A 24,257-nucleotide genomic window follows, 5' to 3' on the forward strand; every position below is an offset into this window, starting at 1 on the left:
GAACCCACGGGGGGGCACGTGGAGCAGGCTGAACCCACGGGGGGGCAGGTGGAGCAGGCTGAACCCACGGGGGGGCAGGTGGAGCAGGCTGAACCCACGGGGGGGCACGTGGAGCAGGCTGAACCCACGGGGGGGCAGGTGGAGCAGGCTGAACCCACGGGGGGGCAGGTGGAGCAGGCTGAACCCACGGGGGGGCACGTGGAGCAGGCTGAACCCACGGGGGGGCAGGTGGAGCAGGCTGAACCCACGGGGGGGCACGTGGAGCAGGCTGAACCCACGGGGGGGCAGGTGGAGCAGGCTGAACCCACGGGGGGGCACGTGGAGCAGGCTGAACCCACGGGGGGGCACGTGGAGCAGGCTGAACCCACGGGGGGGCAGGTGGAGCAGGCTGAACCCACGGGGGGGCAGGTGGAGCAGGCTGAACCCACGGGGGGGCACGTGGAGCAGGCTGAACCCACGGGGGGGCACGTGGAGCAGGCTGAACCCACGGGGGGGCACGTGGAGCAGGCTGAACCCACGGGGGGGCAGGTGGAGCAGGCTGAACCCACGGGGGGGCACGTGGAGCAGGCTGAACCCACGGGGGGGCACGTGGAGCAGGCTGAACCCACGGGGGGGCAGGTGGAGCAGGCGAGCCACACAGAGGGGCAAGGTAATTAGAACAAATTTAAAGAGTTACAGTTTATATTTATTAAGGCCAAAAGTGTTTGACCCATGGGTTACCTTAACTTTACTTGGCTTCCAGTCTTTTTCCCCCATAGAGCTTTATGCAGGTTAGGGCTCTTTTCAGCATCAACATTGCAATGTGCGCATGTGAAATAGTCACAATGCAGGATTGATGATGTCAAGTAGGGGAAATGAACTCAAACACACCATACTATAACTTTTTTGCTGATTGATAAAGTAAAACTCACAGGGTTCTCATTTTTGATCGATAATTTGCTAGAAAAGTCAATCTGAACAAGTTAGTGCAGGATCAGCGCTTGTTGAAACAAATTAGGATTATCACAAACAGGATGGACATAAGCAAGAAATTGAAACACGAGGAGTTAATGGAGCAACCTTAATTAAATCGCAATAAGAATGCATGCACTTTACACCTATTAATACATGTACTGCCACACTTGTACAATGTTGTGATCTTCAAGTATTTAAAAATAATCAGTTAAAGATTTATTTGGTATATGAGTAATTTTCTTTCTCCAAACCCACAGCTGTCTTCACAGGGTCAGCCAGGGACACAGTCGCAAGTCGCAAAAAGAAAAAGTCAGGTATGTAAATAATGTTTGTTCGTCCTTTGGATGAGACGTTAAACCGAGGTCCTGACTCTCTGTGTTCATTAAAAATCCCAGGATGTCCTTCGAAAAAGAGTAGGGGAGTAACCCCGGCATCCTGGCCAAATTTGCCCCTTGGCCTCTGTCCGTCATGTCCTCCTAATCATCCCCATATACTGATTGGCTTCAACACTCTGTCTCCTCTCCACCAGTAAGCTGGTGTGTGTGTGTGGTGGGCTTTCTGGCGCAATATGGCTGTCGTCGCATCATCCAAGTGGATGCTGCACATTGGAGGTGGTTGAGGAGATTCCCCCTTCCATATGTGAAGCGCTTTGAGTACCCAGAAAAGCACTATATAAATGTAATGAATTATTATTATTATTATGCTAATTATTAGTGGTTCTGATAACTGTTACCATAGCTCATTAGTCAAGCAGATTCTCTTATAAGTAAATTAATTACTTAAATAGAATTTAAAGGGGACCTATTATGCTAATTTCCAGTTCTATATTTTTATTCTGAAACTCCACTAGAGTAGCTTTGCATGATCCTTAAAAAATTCTTTATTTATCTTAAACTGGTCCTTTATGCAGACCCTGTCTGAAACAGGTAATTTTAGATGAAGTATTCTAAAAGCCTTCTATGATTACTATTCTAATGAGCCTGCACATTATGTAAAATGTGGAGCCAAATTAAACAGCGTGTTTGCACACACATTAACTGAAGAGGATGGTCTTTTCACATATTTCAGGGGTGTCTAGACACACCAGGGACACATATTTATATTGAAAAGACATTACAAAGTTCATTTTGTCTAATTATTGTAAATGTGTTTTGTTTTTTTCTGAGTGGATATATGACTGGACTGTAATCTTATATTCCACAGGGGGACCAAGGCATATGCCTGAAAGGAAAAGGCAACAAAAGAGTAAGTGCATGTAAATGCAATGATTAATACTTTGTTAAACATTGCAACTTAACCCCTGTTAATTTGATTTATTTCAATTGCTTATTTTTTTTTTTAACTACTACAACAGACAATTACCGGTAGTCACAATTTTATTTATTTAATTAATTATTAAGCAAACGTTTTTATCCAAAGCGACTTACAAATAAATACAATATTTACAATACAAGCAGTCAAATCAACAACAGGGCAACAATATTAAAATGTCGTGACCAGTCCAGCTAGTCTAGCGTAGCACACACACCCATGATTATTAATAATAGATATAGAATAGGAATGATTACTATTATTGAGATTAGTGCAATTGACAACCTATAAAATCCAACAGGCTTAATTAGTCAAAATTGACCAAAATGCATTGCCAATTAGTAGTAGCAGCAGTGGAGTATTCTTAGTTGTGAGCTGTGGCTTAGCAGTAGTATGGTTATTCAAGCAAGCATACCACATTGGAACCGAGAGTAATTTGATTCCATGATACATGTTTTGATTAGTGATAAACATCACTTGTCATCCTGTTCTGTTCTGTTCTGTTCATCCTGTTGTCTGTTCACTACTTAAGTATTCATAGTTGTGTTTATTTTGTTCATAACTATTTAAGAAATATTTGAAATGTGTTTTTGATGTTCACAGATTGCTCCTACCACACTCGCCTAGAGGTTTTCCCCATCAGGAGTGTATTAAGAGAAAGAGTGAGAAAGGTTAGACAGTCATAAAGGAACTGCAGAGTTTAGGCAGTATGCAGAGTGTAATATAGGATTTAGAAACTTCCTTGTGTGTTGTCAAATACATATTATACATACCATAATTGTTAGGTAGATACTTTTTGTGTTCTGTCTTTTTGAATTACAGTTTATGAAGGAGTGTCTACTGAAAATCAATGAAACTCAATGCCTATAACCAGACATAATAGCCTTATGCTAAGAATGGATTTTTTTGTTGTTGTATTTTCTTACATTAGGGCAAAGCAGAAATGCTGGTTGACTGGGAGCCTTGTCCAGTATGGTATGTATTATTCTGTTCTTCTGCTTTATGAATTAATGCATTCATTATTTATTTACTTAAACTTTTTTTTTTTTTTTTGCTACAATTATTTATTATTAAAGGTGCATTCAGCGATCTCACTTATTTTTTAGGCCAAAACATTTTGTTTCACCTACCGCAAACATCTCGTCAGTATCCGCTAGCTGCCTGTCCCCTGAACACACTGTAAAGAAACGCGATCTCTGTAGATAGCCTAGTCTCCACAAACGCAGGTCAAACAAACTGAGCAACAAACAGATCAACCCATATCACGAAACATAACAGACTGTTCCACCTAATCACCGACAATAATGATTTGGGGGGTTATTGCGCTGATGAGGAGGAGGGGAGGGTCTAGCTAGCCTCCGTTTTGTTTGATAATAATTTCAAACATCAACAAGAGGTTAGGCCAACTGGGATCGTTGAATGCACCTTTAATCTGTTCTGTTTTAGATTAAACAAGCCTTTTAAACAAGTGAAAAAAAAAAGCACACATCATTACCGAACATGTCTTTTATAAGTATAACAGTTTTATTTTCCATGCATAAAGGTGGTGGTCCTTCATAGATGGAAAATAAAACTTATACTTATAAAAGACATGTTCGGTAATGTTGTAAGTTTATTGGAAACCCCAACCAGTAACAGAAAAAAAATCCCTTCTGTTTTTAGTGGTGAGCAGTGGGCCCATTCCTGGCAGCCAAAGGATTCACTCCAAAATAATGAAAATAAATAAAATGTATGTTTAGAACTCTAAACATTTTGGTTTCAGCCTATTTATTAAACTGTTTCTATGCTGCATTTGAAGTCATATCTCATCTTTCTGTAGTAGTGAAAAGGGGAACATCTCCAAGATTGTGACCTGGAGTTTAATCTCAAAAGGGAATGTACTAGAAATTTACTCAATCCAACTCAATTTTCTTTTTCAGATGATATTCAAAATCATGCTTTTTATATTTCATGATTATAAATTGCACTGTTATTTTATTACAGTTGACATGTAATTTGATTTCATTCAGTTCTGTTTTCTGTGCTTTTCAAGTTCACTTAACCTCACAGTCCACTGTTAAGAAATACAACCTTATGGCTTGTTTGACATGAAGCTTAAATATGAAGTTTCAACAAATAAGACTGACCTTCTTTATACTCACACATTATATCATATATTTTACATTGTCTCTCTCACTCTCTTCTACTTCAAACTTATCAGCTGACTGGGTGTTTTATGTATTAAACAAAATGTATTTTCATCTCAACCCTCTTGAGCCAATCGTGTCATACAGTAGGTCCCTCCACCGTGGTCATCAGGAGAAGAGCTCTACATTCATCTAGATCTCAACATCTACCCACCCCTTCACCACCACCAGTGTCGGCTCCATGTAGGGGATATCCCTTTTTCATATCATGCATTTATTTTAAAAGAATGATGTCTTGATGTGGTCCAATTGCCAAAGACTTTATAGTTTCAATTTGTTATGTCAATAAATACCTTGTCAATAAATTTGTTTGATCACTCTTTAAGCCTCTAGTGAGTAATTAAGCAATAAATAAGCATTTGGCGTATTTTCACTTACATTTTTGTGAAAGATCACAAATACACTACAATAACATTTGCAAAAAATGATCATTTTAGTTTTTTACTTTTCCATACATAAATTTAATTCAAAACAATATGAGGATGAAGTGGTTTCTGACAAAAGAAACAGGCTACATTGAGCATATTTATATGTGGATTTTTTTTTTTTTATTATTAAAATTTAGGTTAACATATATAGTTTAATCAGTGCTCTAAAGTTTTATAAAAAAAAATTAGGAGTGAGGTTACATTTGTTAGGGGAGGAGCCAGTCAAATATTTGAAAATGGCCCCAAGTTTTGGTTGCAGTTCAATTTTATCTATTATTCTTGACCAGCACGAATTATAACAATTGGTAAATCTGATAAACAGACTAATTCATCCAAATAAAATAAATGATTTTAGCTTCTAGAATTGAACAGTTTTTGTCTCTAATTAAAATACAAATATATATTTATTGTGAAGGTCTTGATCTGGAGAGTAGCCTATATCACACATTTTGGAAATCTTTAATATTAGGATATTGTTTGCATACTTACTGCACCTAATGCTGACATATTTATAAGGGGCAGTTTATTACATTCATCAGGTGGTAAATCAAACATTTGCCGGCCATAATTAAATATACATAATGTTAAATAAACATATATAAATATAGCATAATGTATGTTTAATCTGTATAATGTGTTTCTTAATATAGAATAGTAAACACACATTTTTATAATCCTATTGCTGGTCAGGAAACCAGAAGAACTACAAGAATGGTGATTGATTTATACACCTTGTAAGAAGTTCAATGGTGTGTCTCTTGTGGGAATTGTAGTTGTGTGCAGTTTTGGAAAAGTTTTGAAAAAAGGTGAAATAGTTTTGAAAATGTGTGCAAGCAGTTGGAAAAAAAAACTGTAAATATTGTACATTGTAGACGGCCCTGATGGTTGTTCTACAACTACAATGACAGTCAAATATACTCAATGACCTGATAGCCTCGTGATTTTTTTTATCTTGATCATTTAAACATAGTATAATGTATGTTTCAACTGTAGGAGATTGTTGATGTACACTCACCTAAAGGATTATTAGGAACACCTGTTCAATTTCTCATTAATGCAATTATCTGATCAACCAATCACATGGCAGTTGTTTCAATGCATTGATTTAGGGTTGTGATCCTGGTCAAGACAATCTCCTGATCTCCAAACTGAATGTCAGAATGGGAAAGAAAGGTGATTTAAGCAATTTTGAGCGTTGCATAGATGTCCATCCCTTTATGACCACCATGTACCCATCCTAGTTCCAGCAAGATAATGCACCATGTCACAAAGCTCGAATCATTTCAAATTGTTTTTCTTGAACATGACAATGAGTTCACTGTACTAAAATGCCCCCCACAGTCACCAGATCTCAACCCAATAGAGCATCTTTGGGATGTGGTGGAACGGGAGCTTCGTGTCCTGGATGTGCATCCCACAAATCTCCATCAACTGCAAGATGCTCTCCTATTAATATGGGCCAACATTTCTAAAGAATGCTTTCAGCACCTTGTTAAATCAATGCCATGTAGAATTAAGGCAGTTTTGAAGGCGAAAGATGGTCAAACACAGTATTAGTATGGTGTTCCTAATAATCCTTTAGGTGAGTGTATATAGTAAAGCTACATTTTTATAACCCTAAAACTAACCCTACTCTGGAAACTGGAAGAACTTCAAGTATGGATGCTGATTTGTAAGCTTAGTAACAAGTTCAATGGCACGTCTCTACAGGGAGGAACGTGCCTATGTTCCCACAGAGGGTTAGGGTTACCCTGACCCTAACCCTAACTAGCTGTAGTAGTGTAGAATAGCTGTTGAAATTATAGGGAAATGTATGAACACAATACTCTATTTTGAAAATGTCCTAGAAATGTGGGATCATAGAGATCCTGACAGATTTCTCCCGACCTTTTGGTGAGTTGGCACTTCCTGCTTAACTTTTTTTGGGGGACAGGGGAGTGTTAAATGCGGTATAAAAATTACTTGGCTTAGCATTTTATTTTGAGAAAAATATTTGAAATTAGAAAAATATTGAGAGAACGTAGGGCTGTGGGAACATATGGTTGTGGTAACATAGAACCTATTTTCAAAATTTTCAGTAAAAAGAAATGTGGCAACATAGGGCAGAGGGAACATAGAGCTGTGGGAACAGAGGGATGACGCTGGCACAAATCTCATCTGAGACTGCTAGTCTCTTTGCCCTTCCCCTTTCTCCTCCCCCTCTCATCTTATCCCTTTCATCGATCTGTTGAAGGTTCTGATTGCTGTGTGATCAGTTTTGTGTAGTGCTTTCTAAATTACAACATTGTGTAGACAATGATAAATGGATATGTGTGTAAAGATTTGCAGTGTAAGTTTAACAAATCTGACTCGTGTCAAAACTGGGGAGTAGTGTTTATTGTTCGGGGAAAAGGGTGTGCTTTTTGATAAACGTTGTGGTTTTGAAATTTTAGTTCAAATCCATAGTTATAGTATTTCAGCAATTGCGAAAAACTGTAACATATACACCTTAGATACACATTACTTACTATGATAGATCTTGTTTAATTACAAGCAAGGTTGATTGTTTGAAAATAAGTAAAAAGATATGCATTAAAGTAATTAATTAAGAATGCATTTTGATGTTAAACAGAGATAGTCTTCATCAACTATAAAAATATAAAATATTGTTTTTCAATAACAAAGTATGAAAAAGTAAAAAAATAAAATAGTAATCTTTGGAAATACTTTATTTCTTGTCTTTCATAACAATACCAGTGAAAATACACCAAATACATATTTGTCAAACAAGCCATAAGGCTGTATTTAAAAATATTGGACTGTGAGGTTAAGTTCACTTGAAAAGCTCCAGCAGAAAAAAGAATTAAGTCATCTGTCAACTGTAATAATATACAATATAAAGTATAATCGTAAAATAAAAAACTGTATTTTTCTGTTACATACTATAATGCATCTTTGCAGTAATATAAAGTAACACAACAGTTATATAATACACTCAATCAAGTAGTGATCCATAGGCAGCCTCCTCTGGGGAAAAACAAAATGTCATAGACTGACACGGCACCACAGAATAAGTGAATATTGAGAAATGCAATCAAGAATGAGTTTTTACATTAAGGCCTAAATGTGATGATAGAGGAATTGTCATGAGGTCACCAAAGTCATCATGTGCTTACAAGATTTCATGGCAATCTACCCAATTAGACAATATTCAATTTTACATTCTGGTCTAATGATTGTGCTACAGGGAATGTCATAAGGTCAACATGACGTGATTCATTGCTCAGAAAATTACAGAAATCGGTTCATAACATTTGTTGTGTGCAGGTCAAAAGTTTGGCAACGTTGGTGCAAAAGGAAAGGTTACAGGGTCACCACAATCAAGGGGAGTCTCTCTTTTAGAAGAGTGTACACTACCCAAATATCATGAGCACAGTAATTACATCTGGTAATATCATACATGCAAAGTTGACATTTTTGGCTAAGATTGGTGGCCCTATAATGAGATGTTTGTGCATTTTCAATGAACTCTGCAATGTGCTTACTAAATTGCTTGGAAAATCTAAAGACACAGTTTGAATTTTCAACAAGATTTTGATGTGGTTAATTAATCAGCATTCTAAAAATACACAGATATAGGGCAAGTCCATTTCCTTCCACATAGTCCTTCGTGCAGCCTCCATCTGGGGAAATAAAGAATTAGGATAAGAGGGTGAATTTCAACTGTTTTAGAATAAGTAAGGTGTGTAAAAATAAATTATTAAGAATAACAGCAACAGGGGGTTATTCCAAAAACAAACAAACAAACATACATAATAATAAATAAATGACCTAAATTGTGTTTTCCTCTTCATCCTCACTGGTGTCTGGACTACTGAGGTCACTTTGATCTTCCTCTTCAACATGTAGAAGGACAGAGGCCTCAGGACCTAAGGCAGTCTTGTACTGTTGGAGGACCATTTGGAACCTTTCTGACACCTCTGACAGTCTTCTTCTTAAGAGACAGCAAAATCCCTCATTTCCCTGGTCTACGTCTCAAAATACAAACGAGATTACATTAAAGACAAACTATATTAAGACTGTTTCTTAAGGCAAAAGAACTTAAATGGAGTAAAAAGATATCACCTATTCAAATCTACATAGCAGGATGATTGGCATTTTTACGTATATCGCTGACATGGGACCAGGCTAGCTTCTGTATAAAACAACTTAAGGCAACATGGCTCACTGAGGTGACTTTATGGAGGGAGGCCCAAAGCAGCATATATATATGATATCTGATAGCTGTTTTAAGTTAACAGTTTTCTTCTTCACTACAGTTGTGCTGAAATAACACATTTTGTTACTTGCTGACCAGCAAGGTTTTCTATGTTGACTGGAGGAGATGATAATAATAAGATTAATCTTGATGTTATTCTAACCACGTGTAACACATCAGGACACAAATTTCAATGTTCAAATTACTTTGTTCATTTATGCTTTCAAGTAACAGAAATACTACAACAAATCTGCACATCTTTCAAGCAAATGTGAATCTTTATAGCCTTACTGACTTGTTAACATAGCTACAGTAACAACTTTAATCCCCATTTTATGTACGTGTTAAAGGACCTCGGCAAAGAGAGCAATAACCGTTCTACTCCATCAAGTTCTGTGACTGATGTGTTTTTTTTGTGTGTGTGTTAGATGGACAGGGTTTTAATTAAACTTACCCTCTTCAGCCAACTTGTTCTTGAGAACCATTGCCAAGCTCTGCAACCATGTGCAGTGTTGTGCCATCTCCAAAACCAAAACTCTTGTTTCCTCATGCAGTCGCCTTGTTAACATCACTTGGTCGTGCACTCGTTTCTTGATTGAAATGTTTGCTAAGAATCAATAACAGTTATATGTATACATGAGACAATCTTGCATAATCACTACAAACATTTACTTTTTTATCAAATTGATACATAAGAAAACTGAAAATACACCAATAAACTAAATTAATATTACAATACTCAATATGTAACATGCATGCCTTAGTTCAGTATACTCTATAAAGCAGAACTGAAAATAAATTCCTGTGAAGCATCTAAAATCAGACATACCACTGCCATGAACCTCCCACGGCCAAATTTGAGACACAGTATTCTCTCCAGTTAGGGAATGCTCCACCACAGCTATGTCAATGGTTGTTGCCGATTCTAGTACAAGATCATTGTATTTCTGTATCTCCTGAAGAAGGAGTTTTTTTGTCTTCTGCCAGCTTCCTTCGAAGGCGATGGCGAAACTTGCTGCTGTCTAGAAAGACATGAAGTACAGAGGCAGAGGTTTTTGACAGCACTCTTAAGCAAGAAAGATATTATAGCACCAAAAACTTACAAAAAAAAAAAGTTGTTGAAGTACGTGAAAATTATAATGTAGACTGACATGGGAAACAAAGGTCCAGTGTGTAAAATTTTGGGGGGAATCTATTTGCAGGAATAACACACACACACACTTTTCATGATTGCCTGAAAATAATAATTGTGCATTAATTACTTTAGAATGGGCAGTTTTTTTTTTTATCTAAATACATTCCCCTTCCATGGAGGCCGCTATGTTGCACCTCCATGTTCCTACAGTAGCCCACAACGGACAAACAAACACTGGGTTTAGATAGTACCTCACACATTTTCTTGTCGGCTACTGTAGCTTGGAAAGATAAGAGGTGAGGGAAGCTGGTTGCAATCGTCAAATCTCAATGATCGATACCACTAAATCCTACAGACTTGTCATTTAAAGAACAGAATTCAATGATTGAGCTGAACTGTGCTACTACATTATTTGCTAATTCCATGTTGGTGGAGTAGGATGCATACAGTAGCTTGAATTTATCAACCTATTATATTGTAGAGTTATACCATTCTGACGGTAGAGGGTTCGCTTCCGGTGCCTCACACTAAGGTAGAGCCCCTCAATTGACTGCTGAATTTCTTTGTGTGTTGTGCCTTGACTGACACGAGATGTACCAGGTGTCTCTGTAGAAGAAATAGTGAGAGCAAATTCACTGTTAAAACAACACAGAACCGTTTCTCTGTTTGAATTTTATGTTAAACCTTTTAATCAAACTTATTTAAAGTTAGTATGTGCACTTCCTGCAAGGAACTGGAATATTCTAATAAACCTGACATAAATGTGGCATCACATTAGATGATGATCCGCCTACTATTTTTTCTGCTCTTTAATATCAAACATAAAATGTAGATGGTAGAAAGGGATGTTTGTTGTTTCTTTTATCTGGTCATGCTTACCACCAGCTGCCCATTCCTTTACATCAGATAGCCACTGTGATACCAATTCATCTGTGCAATCTAGCTCTGTTTTTAGGTCAGCTAGCCTTGCAGTCTCATCATGGAGTCTCTGACAAGTCTGATGAACAGTGTTATACAATAATCAGGATTACAACTTTGTATGATTACCAACAGGCCAAGTAAACACAACAAAAGGACACACAAAACAATTAATAAGAGACTTACCTTCACATATCTTGTGGAAAGTGCCTGATGTAAAGAGAGATTTTTTTTCTCGTTCCACCCCATTGCATGCAATGTAAGCATGTCCACCCGTGCTGTTTAAAGCAAATAATGAGGTTATGATGATCAATCTAAAAAAAAAGTATACACGAATTTTGCAAACTCCGATCACCTGCTTTTGACATGTATTTGGTCGTCAGGGCACAACGTGAAAGGTAACTGTTCACTTGCTCCACCTCCTCACCAGCGGTTGTCCCTGCTCCTTCCTGGTTCCTGCCACTCCAATTAATCTGTTAGTAAAGGGTGAAAGAAACTAAATTAAATTAAATTAAATTTATATAGGACAATATCACAAAACACAATCTGCATCAAAGGGCATTACAATCCATGCAAGAAATGGTATTAATGTGCTTGTTAATATTACAAATGTACATATGATGCTAAAATATTATACACACCTCACACTTAGTAGCATGGGCTCGAGCATGCATTACACTGAGAAAGGGTTTCATAGTGGTCAGCTCCTGAAGAGCAGGAAGGACACTAGCAACTTTCTCCAGGTATGGCCAGTATTTGCATGCCACATCCATTGCGAAGAATTGTGCCTTGGCTGGCATGAGCTCCTTTTGAAGGTACAGAGGGTAGGCAAATATCTCTCCCCTGTACATATTAAGGGCTTTCAAAAGGAACCCATGACGACACACAGCAACCTCCATCCCCTCTTCGTCCAATTTTGAAGCCCTCCTTGAAGTTTCCCTCGCTGCTGTCCATTGGGAGTCCCCACATGTGCCTCTTCCCTGTGTCTATGACACACAAAACAAACATGACAAATCAAATAAAAGCAAAGATGTCATTCAATATATGGCATTTATTCTCTCAATTTGATTTTGTAATTGGTAGGCAGAAGTAATTGAAGTTGGGGTTACGGTTATTATTGTAAAAACTATTTTGTCAACTTGCATTTTTCACTGCTTTCTGTATGGTGTCGACAAATCTAGACACCACACTGTCTTCAGCCACAAAGAGCCCCTCAAAAAAGCCAGGATCATCAGAGCTAAGGAAGAAAGAAAAATAAAAAATCCATTCAAGAAATATATGAAGGAAGAAAATAAATCAATAAAAAGACTGGAAGAAAGATCACCTTCCGTTTCGGCGAAAGCGATATAGCTTTCTATTTCCATCTGCTGAAACAGCCAACATTTCTGGTGTGCAGGCTGGGCAGGTGAAAGGAGCACCACAGCAGAGCTGGTCTTCCTCAAATGATGCATACGAAAGCTCTAAAAAGCTGCGCTGCAGTGCATCGCCGTTGATAGGTCCAGACTGGAAAATATATAGAATGAAATATTATTTGTGATGTGGTCTTATAGATTATTTATTTTTATTTTTTTTTATAAAATGGTAATAACATTTACACTTACTCTTCCTCCACACTTAGTCCGATGCTCCAGCAGCTTTGCGAAGGCTTGTCTGGAGAATCCCGGAGATATGATCTTGAGTTCCTGAAGGGAGCTCAAGAGGTCCAGGGTATAAAGTGTGGAATTGGTGATGGAGGCTGGCCAATATCCACTTCTTAGGAGGTCTTTAAAGTCAGGGGTCCATTGCTGCTGGCATGTTTGACATTCATACAGTGGCTGATGCAAGTCAAAACGCCCTTGGAACAAAAAATTTATTAAAAATATAATACACATTTACCACATACTTAATTTTACAACACTTAGTTAATTCTGCACATTGTGAATGGTTGAGAGATATTGCACAAGTTCCTATAATCCCACATTATATTATTATTATAATTTTATAATATATACATATTTTCTAATTCACTAAATTCCACACTGCTGTGGCGATTGGACATCATGCTGGAAAGATGGTTATATGTTTTTTCTTTGTGAAGGACAAAAATAAAATAAAAATCTGTCTTTGTTTCAGTTAATAACAATATCATGTGCTATTCCATATGTTTTGACACTTCTGCAATTGTAAGCACAATGCCACAGCACACTAGTGTGAAAAACATCAAATCTACAAATAAAAATTGTAATATATATATATATATATATATATATATATATATATATTTTTTTTTTTTTTACCATTGATGGTAATTAAAATCACTGGTTTGCCTGGTAAGACAGTGAAGTTTGTGCCTCCACAGGAGCAGTCTGGCATCTTCACAGTTGGCAAAATGCAAGCTGGCAAAAAGAAGGAAAATCAATAATTTAGATTATCTGTAACTGTCTGCAGACACACATTGAACAGCAAAATTAAAGCTTTCGTGAGAACGTACCTTGCTCATGGGTGCAAAATCCAGCTTCCCCTTTGATGATGCATGTGGTTGGAGGAATGGCTTCAAAAAAACCACGAATCACGCATTCCCTGTTGTGGAGTGGCTGTTTTTTGTGATGCAATACATCACAGTCCCCACAGAACCACTCCTCAGGAAGACACTCTCTGCACCTAGGGAGAAAAGAAAACAATATTATAATATAATACATTATTTCAGGTGAATAACTCATATAAAGTACTGTACAGTATATTTAAGCTACTTCACTTTTACTAGGTTTGATTTTATTGTATAGGATTGAATAGTGCCTCAATGTTTAGCACTGTCACCTCACAGCAAGAAGGTCCTAGATTTACTTTTCTCATTAATGTGTTTTTCATCTGGGTATCTAAGTCTTCTCCCATCCCAAAAGACATGTCACCTACCCTGGGCAATTAAAGTTTGGTATTAATGAAAACCAACCTAATAACAGCAGGCTTGTTGCAAAGGCCACACAGGGGATGACCAACAGCCTCTTTTGAAATAAGGCATTTTAGGTGGTATGGTCTTGCTTCTTTCCAGCGCTCTGAGGCTTTCTGTTGCCGAAAAGACCATGATGATGCAGAGCTACTTTGAGGCTGACCAGCAGAAGGACATGACGCCAAAATGTCAGAGAGCCTCTCCATATTTTTTTCTGTAAAGAAAATACAAAAATAAAGCGGTAAGGGATAATTTACTGTAGATAAGAAACAATTAAAAGTCAACTGATCAGTATTAGAATTAAAAAATATTTTATTTACTGTACTTGCATAAATTAATCACTGTGAATTACCAAATTCCTCTTGAGGATTTAGTTTAGTTGAGGTTGCAGTAAAAGGAACCTCAACACTGGATGAAAGGGAGCACTCAAACGTGGGATATGTGGCTGTAAAACAAGACATAGAAGAATAAGAACAAGTTAGGCTATCACACTCCATTCTTGTTCTTCTTTTCAACCTATATACTAAACAATTTATGAAATCAGACATATGTTTGTTAAGTACTTGGCAGTGTCTTCTACAATAGTGTCACTGAAAGGTTTATCTACTTTTTAATGTCTTTTTAGATATTTGAATTTTTTAACTCTCAATAAACAATTACATTGTTCTAATTTGAGTTGGTCATAGTAAATTCCTACAAATGTCAAATAATTAAAATATAACCTGTAGCGGAGGCATGGCGTCGCCCTCCTCGCCTTCCCCTCGGCTTACCACGTCCTACAGAGTCCCTTTTAGAGGTGTGTGGAGGGTCTCGTACACGTTTTCTCTCATCAGCTGCTCTCTGTGTATTGGAGTGAATATTTCTTGTAAGACTGATGTTTTTAAAAGGACTGTAACCAAAAGGCAGGTAACTAGTGAAAGGAAAACACAATAGTGTGTTAGTAAGGTGTTGAACAGCTTAAATGAGCCTTGGAATAGATTCTCCAAGTCTCTGTGGGGAATGGAACTGCATATACTATTATTATTATTATATTCCCTTATTAACAGAGCATGGTAGGATGCATGATGCAATATACCTGTATTAAATCTTCTGCACTCATCATTCTTACACATTCCTCATCATGTTTTACTTTAATTTGTTATGTTCAAGTATAAAATGATTGAGGTGTACAAAAACTCTAACCTTGGCTTCAGCTAAAATGTGTTCATGTTTCAGCTCCAGAGCCATGCATCTCCCCTCTTTGTAGTGGGGATCCTTTGAATCAAGTTTATGCTTGGTGGCCATTGCAATGCAGTCAGATACAGACAGACAGACAGACAGACAGACAGACTGACAAAGATGGGTAAGACAGGTAGACAAAGACAGACCGGGAGAAAAGAAAGAGCAATAGATGTGAGACAGATAAAGTTTGAAGAGATGGACAGAAATATAGATATTAAGAACAGAGAGGATGTAAGATATAGAAAATAAAGAGATAGAGGTTGGCTCTTAAAAGTGCCGTTGGGTTTTAAAAATCAGGTGTAGCTATAGGACAGGTGATGAGTTTGACAGGATCTGCAAGGAGAACAACAGAAAATGTTAATTATGTAGTATTATGTTGATATAATCATTTAAAAAGTGTACCCTAATAGTGAGTGATTCTCATTTTATAATAAATACTTAAGATAAATGGATACATATTCACGTTGTTCCTATTTCCTTTGCGACGGTGAAAAGGCGCGTAATAAAAAAAGGCGCGTAATTTGTAAAGCCCCTAACATGTGTCTGGAGTTCGTCATCCAAGATTTAAAGGCAGCGTTATGTGCTGTATAACGTTAGATCAAGTTATAATATTTTTATTACTGACACATTACAGTGACGTTGTGTGTGAACCACGATGATCGAAATAAAATGACATCATCTAGATAACTGGAATTGTTATCTTATGTTAAAGTTGGCTAGCCATTTAGCAAGCCTAATTTCACAGGTTTCTTTTCTGATAATGAGGAAACCATGGACGGGCTTTAATTCGTTGCCCTAACGTGTAAACAATGTGAATCTATAATGGCAAAGAAAGACAACAATTTGTATAGCATTTAAGCAAAACTTAATCGTTACGTCATATGAATCTAGGAGCCTCATAACTTAACTTACCTGGAAAGTGGTTTGAGCGCAATGAGAAATCACCAAAGAAATCACCCAATTGCAAAGCGGGCTGGCTCCGTCTCCATAGCAACGGAAGCTGATGATCATGGGTAATGCTGGAAACAAATAAAACTGATGGCCATAACATAGTATTGTTGAATTATCAAGCACAATTTTGCGTTTGTGTTGAAAAAAGATGAGGATATCATTAAAAGAGGATCGGCGGCGCGTCCGCAGTTTCATCTGTCGTCTTCAGCATTGTAACGGTCGATAAGGCTCATGGGAAATGTAGTTAGGCTACTCTAAGATTTGACACATTAAACCGATGGAAACCCGGTATTTCTATAAAGAAACCAGCGATAGCCGTAACTCAAGCTCTGCAGTCGCATCCAGGAAAAATATATTTATTATATTTTGACTGTTAGGAGCACTGACGATGGTTTACAATGTTGAGTAACCTACAGATTATAAAGCAATAAAAGGATTAAAATCTCTTTAATAAATGTAGATTAATGTAGCCCTTAAAGTTTGCAAAATGAATATCAAATGAGAAAAAAAAAAAAACAATAATGTACGTTACTCTCAAAAGAAAAACGAGGTGCATCAAATAGATTAGATTGAAAGACGTCCCCATGGACACGAATAAATATATTCATTTTTTTTGAGTGGCCTATCGAATATAAAGCAATACAAAAAGGCTTAAAATCTCCTGATTAAATGTTGGGTAGTGTAGCCCTTAAAGTTTGCAAAATTAATAACAATTGAGAAAAAAACAATACTGTGCTCTCGAAAGAAAAACGAGGTGCAGCCGCGAAAAAAAAACGTCCCATTGAAATACATTAGATTGAAGGTCGTTCTGAATGACACGAAAAAAAAGGGAAATTCGTGTCCATAAAGACGATTCAATAGATTAAATTTCGTGTCCTCAATGACGAACTGCCGTGAGACTGGGTTGCACGGGCAGATGACTGGTTGTGTCATTCAAATTGACATCAAGGATTTTCGGAATCAGAAGGAGGTATGGCGCTGGGTGTGATTACTCTGGAGATAAGTGTACGGAACAGGGGCGTAGATTACGCGGGGGACGTGGGGGACATGTCCCCCCCACTTTTATCATCACGGAAATTTGTCCCCTGCACTTTTTCGGGCAAGTGTGTTCGTATAGAGGCTTTCAAGAGCTGGTGTGAATAAATATAGATTTAGACTCAAAGAAACAGGATAGTCTGCAAATGATCTGATGTTTTTTTCTGACCCAGAAAGCGAAATCAACATCACGGAGTGCTAAACACTCCTGCAGTGAGTGTATGTGTGTTTCATTCATACTCGAAGCCGGCGGGCGCTCTCGCGCAGAAAGCGTCCACCCACCGCTTGTATGAAAACAATTATTTTTTTAAAGTCCAAAAAAATCTCCAGCAGGTGTTAAATAGAGTATATGAACAATGTAGTGCTAATTGACATATCATTTATTATAGTATAGAAACAATCCTGCCTTATTATGTGATAAAAAAGTTTGTAGTATATAAACAAATCATTATTTGTTATTGTCCAGCAGTTATATATTTCTAAGCCAATTAAAAGCTAGAGATTAGAGACAAATTAAAGTTACCTATAGTATCCACTACCAGTCAGAAGTTTTTGAACAGTAAGCTTTTTTTATTATATATATATATATATATATATATATATATATATATATATATATATATATATATATATATATATATATATATATATATATATAAGTCTCTTCTGTTCACCAAGCCTGCATTTATTTGATCCAAGTACTTCAAATCAGTGAAATTTTGAAATATGTTTACTAGCCTATTTAAAGTAGCTGTTTTCTATTTTAATATATTTCAAAATGTAATTTATTGAGATTTCAAAGCTGATTTTTTTTCATCATTACTCCAGTCACACAATCCTTCAGAAAAAATCTGATTATGCTAAAAAAAAAAAACAAAAAACAAAAAAAAACCTTGTATTATGATAATGTTGAAAACAACTTAGTAGAATTTTTTCAGGTTTCTTTGATGAATAGTTCAGAAGAGCAACATTTACCTGATACAGAAATCTCTGTAATCATGTACAAATCATTGTAAAATTATGTCTAGTCACATCAATTTAAAGAATCCTTGCTAAATAAAAGTATTAATTTATATATAAATATATATATATATATATATATATATATATATATATATATATATATATATATATATATATATATATATATATATATATATATATATATATATATATATATATATATATATATATATTAAATCACATAAATGCTGATGTGTGGATCCTGCTAAAAAATTACTCATATGTTTTAAATATTGATAATCAGCAAATCGTCATATTATAATGATTTCTGATTAATGTGACACTGAAGACTGGAGGAATGATGCTGAAAATACACCTTTGATCAGAGGAATAAATTACCTTTAAAATTCAAGTAGAAAACAGTTATTTTAAACAGCATAAATATTTCAAAATATTACTTTTTTTTTGCTGTACTTTGGATCAAATAAATTCAGGCTTGGTGAGCAGAAGGGACTTTTTTCAAAACATTTAAAATCTTACTTTTAAAAAAAACTGTTGACTGGTAGGCTATATAGATTACAGAAATGTTATATCGTAATGTTTTATGTGTCTGTGTGTGTGTGTAATTTCTGTCCCCCTCACTTCTGAAAAAATGGCTACGCCCATGGTACGGAAAAATGACTGTAGGCAGTCCAGCATTTTAAATGCATTACCATTTTCAAGTTGGAACAGTTTGTTGGCTCTAGAAAACTCATGTAAGATGGGCATAAGAAACTCCAGGTACAGTTTATTTACAGGATCACAGTACACAGTACACAGTACACAGTACACAGTACTGGTAGAGTACTTCTGCATCATAGCATCGTTTTGCATCTTTACATGGCTGGAAATGTAACTTCAGCTCATTCCATTGCATTTACTCAGGGTCACAGCAGTCATATATGGAGAGCCATCTAGTGCCTGAAAGCTGCACTAGCATCAATGTCGTTTCACCGGGGTTGATTAATTGGTAAATTTTGGCATATTCTCTGCGCCTCAGTGCGCTGTGAGAAAACCAGTTGTGCGAATGTGAAATTAAAAACTCGAGATTGCGAGGCAGTGTTTCAACGGCTTTGCTGGCACAAAGTTTAATTGAATGACACATGCACTTAAGTAGTTGTAGTTTCTCATTCTTTTTGAGAAGGTGAGTATAAACTGAGTTTTTCCGTCCAACCATGACACTACAACCATCAGTTCCGATGCCCACACATCTCTTGAAATCCAGACCGAGTTGATCCAGATCAAGTGATCAACTAACTGCTGTGTGGCAAGATATATAGCTTGCTAGCTGAAGCTCAGCCATTTGATTTGTAGTCGAAGGTTTTGACACGGTAAGATTATGTACATGTAACATCCCTAAATAGCAAAATTTAAACAAATGTACTCTTTTTGAAGATGTGGGTGGCTCTTAAAAGAGCCTTTGGGGTTTTCTACTAACACGGACCCGTTTATCCTCCGAAGCCTTACAGAGTACGTCCCTGTCGTTTCAGCGCGTACACGACGTCCATGGCGGTGACGGTCTTTCTCTTGGCGTGCTCGGTGTAGGTCATGGCATCGCGGATCACGTTCTCTAGGAACACTTTCAGCACACCGCGGGTCTCCTCGTAGATCAGACCGGAGAGACGACGGATGGTGGGTTTGGTGATGCCCTGGATGTTATCCCGCAGCACTTTCCGGTGACACTTTCCGGTGACGCTTAGCGCCTCCTTTACCGAACCCATTACTATATTTTCAAGCTTTACTTACTGCTATAGATATTGTACCTGAAAGTGCCACGAGGCAAGATGGACGCCAGCACAGCACCACAGCACAAAGTGGTCACCAGCCCAGCGCCACGGTGCAAGATGGCCGCCAGCTCAGCGACAATGCCCAATATGGCCGCTGAGACGTTTCTGGATTATTTGTCCATGTTGTCAAAGATCCTAGATATTCCCAGGAGTGTTCACGTCACGTCTGTCGATCCAGAGACTGTTCACGTCACGTCAGCTGAGCCAGCACCACAGTACAAGATGGCCACCAACCCAGTGCCACTGCACAAGGCGGCCGCCAGCCCGGAGCCACTGCAGAGGATGGCAGCTACAGAGGGTTTTCTGGAGTTGAGTCAGGTTCCGGTTGACCCTCCAGAGTTGAGTCAGGTTCCAATTGACCTTCCAGAGTTGAGTCAGGTTCCGGTTGACCCTCCAGAGTTGAGTCAGGTTCCGGTTGACCTTCCAGAGTCAAGTCATATTCCCATTGACCTTCCAGAGTCGAGTCAGGTGCCCGTTGACTTTCCAGAGTTGAGTCAGGTTCATGGACCCTCCAGAGTCCAGGCTAGTCACCGTCGACTTTCCAGAGTCAGGGTTAGTTACCGTTGACCTTCCAGAGTCTGGGTTCCTGCTGACCTTCCAGAGTCGAGTCAAATTCCAGTTGACTATCCAGAGTCGAGTCGGGCTCCTGTTGACCTTCCAGAGTCGAGCAAGGTGCCTGTTGACTTTCCAGAGTCGAGTCAGGTTCCGGTTGACCCTCCAAATTTGAGTCAGGTGCTCATGGACCCTCCAGAGTTGAGTCAAGTGCTCATGGACCCTCCAGAGTCAGGGTTAGTCACCGTCAACCTTCCAGAGTCCAGGTTAGTCACCGTCGACCTTCCAGAGTCAGGGTTAGTCACCGTTGACCTTCCAGAGTCAGGGTTAGTCACGTCGACCTCCCAGAGTCAGGGTTAAACACTGCCGACCTTCCAGAGTCAGGACTAGTCACAACTGACCTTGCAGAGTCAGGGTTAGTTACCATGGACTTTCCAGCGTCAAGGCTAGTCACTGTTGACCTCCCAGAGTCAAGTCAAGTCACTGGTGATCTTCAAGGACAGAGTCAAGTCACTGGTGATCTTCAAGGACCGAGTCAAGTCACTGGTGATCTTCAAGGACCGAGTCAAGTCACTGGTGATCTTCATGAACAAATACAAGTCACCAATGATCTTCATGAACAAATGCAAGTCACCAATAGTCTTCATGAGCAGAGTCAAGTCAGCCCCGATCTTCTGGAATCCAGTAGAAACACCATGGGATTACCAGTTTTGTCACTTCTCGGTGGAAATAATCCATGGTTCTGGTGAACTACCAGAGTCTCTCCTCGCTTCTGTGGAACTTCCGGAGACTCATCATGTCTCAGTCAAACTCTTGGAGCACCCGACTGTTCCTGTTGTGGCCACGGAGGCTACCCCTAACATGTTCATGTTGCAGACTTGCCCAACCAGACTTGTCCTCCCTTTGGCCCGGCCGCATGGATGTGGTGGTCTTCTGCTCCGCCCTGGGGGCTTTCTGCATCGATCCCACAAGGACGTGGTGGCCTTCTGATCCGCCCTGGGGGGCACCCGTTCTGACCACACGGTTGTGGTGGTCTTCTGCTCCGCCCTGGGGGGCTTCCACCCTGACCACATGGTTGTGGTGGTCTTCTGTTCCGCCCTGGGGGGCATCCGTCCCGACCACACGGAGGTGGTGGTCTTCTGCTCCGCCCTGGGGGGCTTCCGCCCTGACCACATGGTTGTGGTGGTTTTCTGCTCTGCCCTGGGAGGCTTCCACCCTAACCACAAGGTTGTGGTGGTCTTCTGCTCCGCCCTGGGGGGCTTTCGCTCTGACCACACGGTTGTTGTGGTCTTCTACTCCACCTTGGGGGACTCCGGCCTCGACCACAAGGATGTGGTGGTCTTCTGTTCCGTCCTGGGGGGCATCCGTCCCGACCACACGTTTGTGGACTAGTCTGTGTCTGTCATTCCGTTTCCTTCTAGGACCTGGCCCTCCGTCCCTCCCCCTGATCCTCCGCCGGTCCACCACCCTCCTGAACTCCTTGTGTTGTGTTGCACTTCCCTTGTCTCTGTTTCCCCATTTTACCTGGTTGTCTTGTCTCTGTTTCCCCATTCTACCTGGTCCTCTTTTCTCTGTTTTACCATGTTATCTGACCCTCCGTCCCTCCCCCTAGTCCTCCGCCGCTCCACCTTCCCCCTAGTCTCTTTGTCTGTTTGGTTTTCCCTTGGTTTCGGGTGGAGCATCTGGCAGCTGCTCCGTGGAGGAGGGGGTAATGTCACGCTGTCTAGTCTCTGTTTCCCTGGGTGTCCACTAGTGGGCTCACATTCCCTTAAGCACTTTACCATAGACACTAGAATTCCTTTAGTCTGGTCCTGTCTTCACAGAAATTGCACTCCAGTTAATTGCACCAGGTGCAGGAAAACTATTGTCATTAGCCTCCTTATAAATATCAGTCTTTCCCTGTTGTTTGAATGGAAACCTTACCCTTTGTATGTCCAGTCTTCTCGCTCCCCGAGATTCTTCCTTCCTCATATTCTGCGTTCCCGTCCCGTTCCCTTTCCTATTCCTCTCGTTTGTTTGTTTTTGTTTGGACTGCATTCTGGTTTTGACCCTGGCATGTCTGACAACGATTTTGGATTATCCCAATAAAGCATACCTGAGAATGGATCTCTCGTTCTCTTTGTTTCACTGGTAGTGAATCGTCACAAAAACATACTGTGCCATGGTATAACAGTAATACTTACTCTCTCAAAAAAAGAAACTCGTAGTCTTGAACGCAAATGGAGAAAAACTAACTTGGAAGTTTTTAGAATTGCATGGAAAAACAGTATGTCAAGCTAGAGACAGGCTCTAAAAACTGCTAGGGCAGACCATATACACAAACTCATTGAAAATAACCAAAACAATCCAAGGTTTTTATTTAGCACAGTGGCTAAATTAACAAATTACCAGATGCAAGCTGATTCAAATATTCCACCAATGATAAATAGTAATGACTTTATGAATTTCTTCACTGATAAAATAGATAGCATTAAAAATACAATAGTGAATGTAGATTCTACAGCATCTAACACTTGTGTGTTTCATCCATTGCACCCAAAGATAAACTGCAGCGCTTTACAACTATAGGACAGGAAGTGCTAAATAAACTTATCACTGTATCTAAACCAACACCATGTTTATTAGATCCTGTACCCACTAAATTACTGAAAGAGTGGTTACCTGTAGCCAAAGAACCGCTTCTCAATATCATTATCTTTAGGTCACGTCCCAAAAACATTCAAGCTGGCGGTTATCAAGCCTCTTATTAAGAAACCAAAACTAGGTCCTAGTGTACTGGCAAATTATAGGCCTATTTCAAATCTTCCATTTATGTCTAAAATTTTTGAAGTTGTGTCTGCTCAATTGAGCACCTTCCTGCATAAAACTTATCTCTATGAATAATTTGAGTCAGGTTTCAGGCCCCACCATAGCACAGAAACTGCACTTGTTAAAATTACAAATGACCTGCTCCTTGCGTCAGATAAAGGCTGCATCTAATTTCTAGCCTTACTTGATCTTAGTGCTGCTTTCGACACCATAGATCATGACATACCCATAGATCGATTACAAAACTATACAGGTATTCAAGGGCAGGCTCTAAAATGGTTTAGATCCTACTTGTCCGATCACTACCATTTTGTTTACTTAAATGGGGTGTCATCTCATTTATCATCAGTGAAATATGGAGTGCCACAAGGATCCGTCCTAGGTCCCCTTCTATTTTCAATATACATGTTGCCCCTTGGTAATATTATTAGAAAATATGGAATTAACTTCCACTGTTATGCTGATGATACTCAGCTATATATCTCAACGAGACCAGATGAAATTTCTCAATTATCTAAGCTAACAGAGTGTTAAAAATGTAAAAGATTGGATGACAAATAATTTTCTCCAATTAAATTCGGATAAGACAGAGATATTAATTATTGGACCAAAAAAACACTACACAGAATCTTGTAGATTACAATCTGCAACTAGACAGATGCACTGTTACTTCCTCTACAGTCAGAAATTTGGGTGTTATATTAGACAGCAATTTGTCTTTTGAAAATCATATTTCCAATGTTACAAAAACTGCATTCTTCCATCTTAGAAACATTGCCAAGCTACGAAACATGTTATCTGTTTCT

General features: G+C 38.8%; 2 protein-coding genes across 2 annotated transcripts; both read right to left on the minus strand.

Moving 5' to 3' along the window:
* Positions 1-10,016: 10,016 nt before the first annotated feature.
* LOC128014380 (uncharacterized) lies at positions 10,017-12,101 on the minus strand. Its single transcript, XM_052597963.1, has 6 exons — positions 11,811-12,101; positions 11,525-11,642; positions 11,356-11,447; positions 11,131-11,248; positions 10,741-10,857; positions 10,017-10,138 (listed from the first exon to the last, which is right to left on the minus strand). The coding sequence occupies exons 1-6, from the start codon at positions 12,066-12,068 to the stop codon at positions 10,053-10,055; spliced, it is 789 nt and encodes a 262-aa protein (XP_052453923.1). The 5' UTR covers positions 12,069-12,101; the 3' UTR covers positions 10,017-10,052.
* Positions 12,102-12,303: 202 nt separating this feature from the next.
* LOC128014076 (uncharacterized) lies at positions 12,304-14,931 on the minus strand. The gene is made up of 8 exons (XM_052597302.1): positions 14,818-14,931; positions 14,448-14,540; positions 14,099-14,309; positions 13,640-13,809; positions 13,446-13,544; positions 12,771-13,003; positions 12,494-12,672; positions 12,304-12,406 (listed from the first exon to the last, which is right to left on the minus strand). Exons 3-8 carry the CDS (start codon positions 14,299-14,301, stop codon positions 12,304-12,306), a joined length of 987 nt encoding a protein of 328 aa, XP_052453262.1. The 5' UTR covers positions 14,302-14,309; positions 14,448-14,540; positions 14,818-14,931.
* Between the last annotated feature and the right edge of the window lie 9,326 nt (positions 14,932-24,257).

Source organism: Carassius gibelio, chromosome B25 (genome assembly GCF_023724105.1).
Source record: "Carassius gibelio isolate Cgi1373 ecotype wild population from Czech Republic chromosome B25, carGib1.2-hapl.c, whole genome shotgun sequence".
Taxonomy (NCBI): Eukaryota; Metazoa; Chordata; class Actinopteri; order Cypriniformes; family Cyprinidae; genus Carassius; species Carassius gibelio.

What these genes read in the sequence shown, in the direction of transcription:
- LOC128014380 (XM_052597963.1), bottom strand. Translation starts at nt 12,068, where the DNA reads ATGGAGGTTGCTGTGTGTCGTCATGGGTTCCTTTTGAAAGCCCTTAAT. An exon ending in CAAATACATGTCAAAAGCAG is followed by an intron (nt 11,448 to 11,524) that starts GTGATCGGAGTT and finishes TGCTTTAAACAG; the next exon opens with CACGGGTGGACATGCTTACA. An exon ending in AACCCTCTACCGTCAGAATG is followed by an intron (nt 10,139 to 10,740) that starts GTATAACTCTAC and finishes ATGTCTTTCTAG; the next exon opens with ACAGCAGCAAGTTTCGCCAT.
- LOC128014076 (XM_052597302.1), bottom strand. Translation starts at nt 14,301, where the DNA reads ATGGAGAGGCTCTCTGACATTTTGGCGTCATGTCCTTCTGCTGGTCAG. An exon ending in AACAAGCCTGCTGTTATTAG is followed by an intron (nt 13,810 to 14,098) that starts GTTGGTTTTCAT and finishes TTTTCTCCCTAG; the next exon opens with GTGCAGAGAGTGTCTTCCTG. An exon ending in CGCTTTCGCCGAAACGGAAG is followed by an intron (nt 12,407 to 12,493) that starts GTGATCTTTCTT and finishes TTTCTTCCTTAG; the next exon opens with CTCTGATGATCCTGGCTTTT.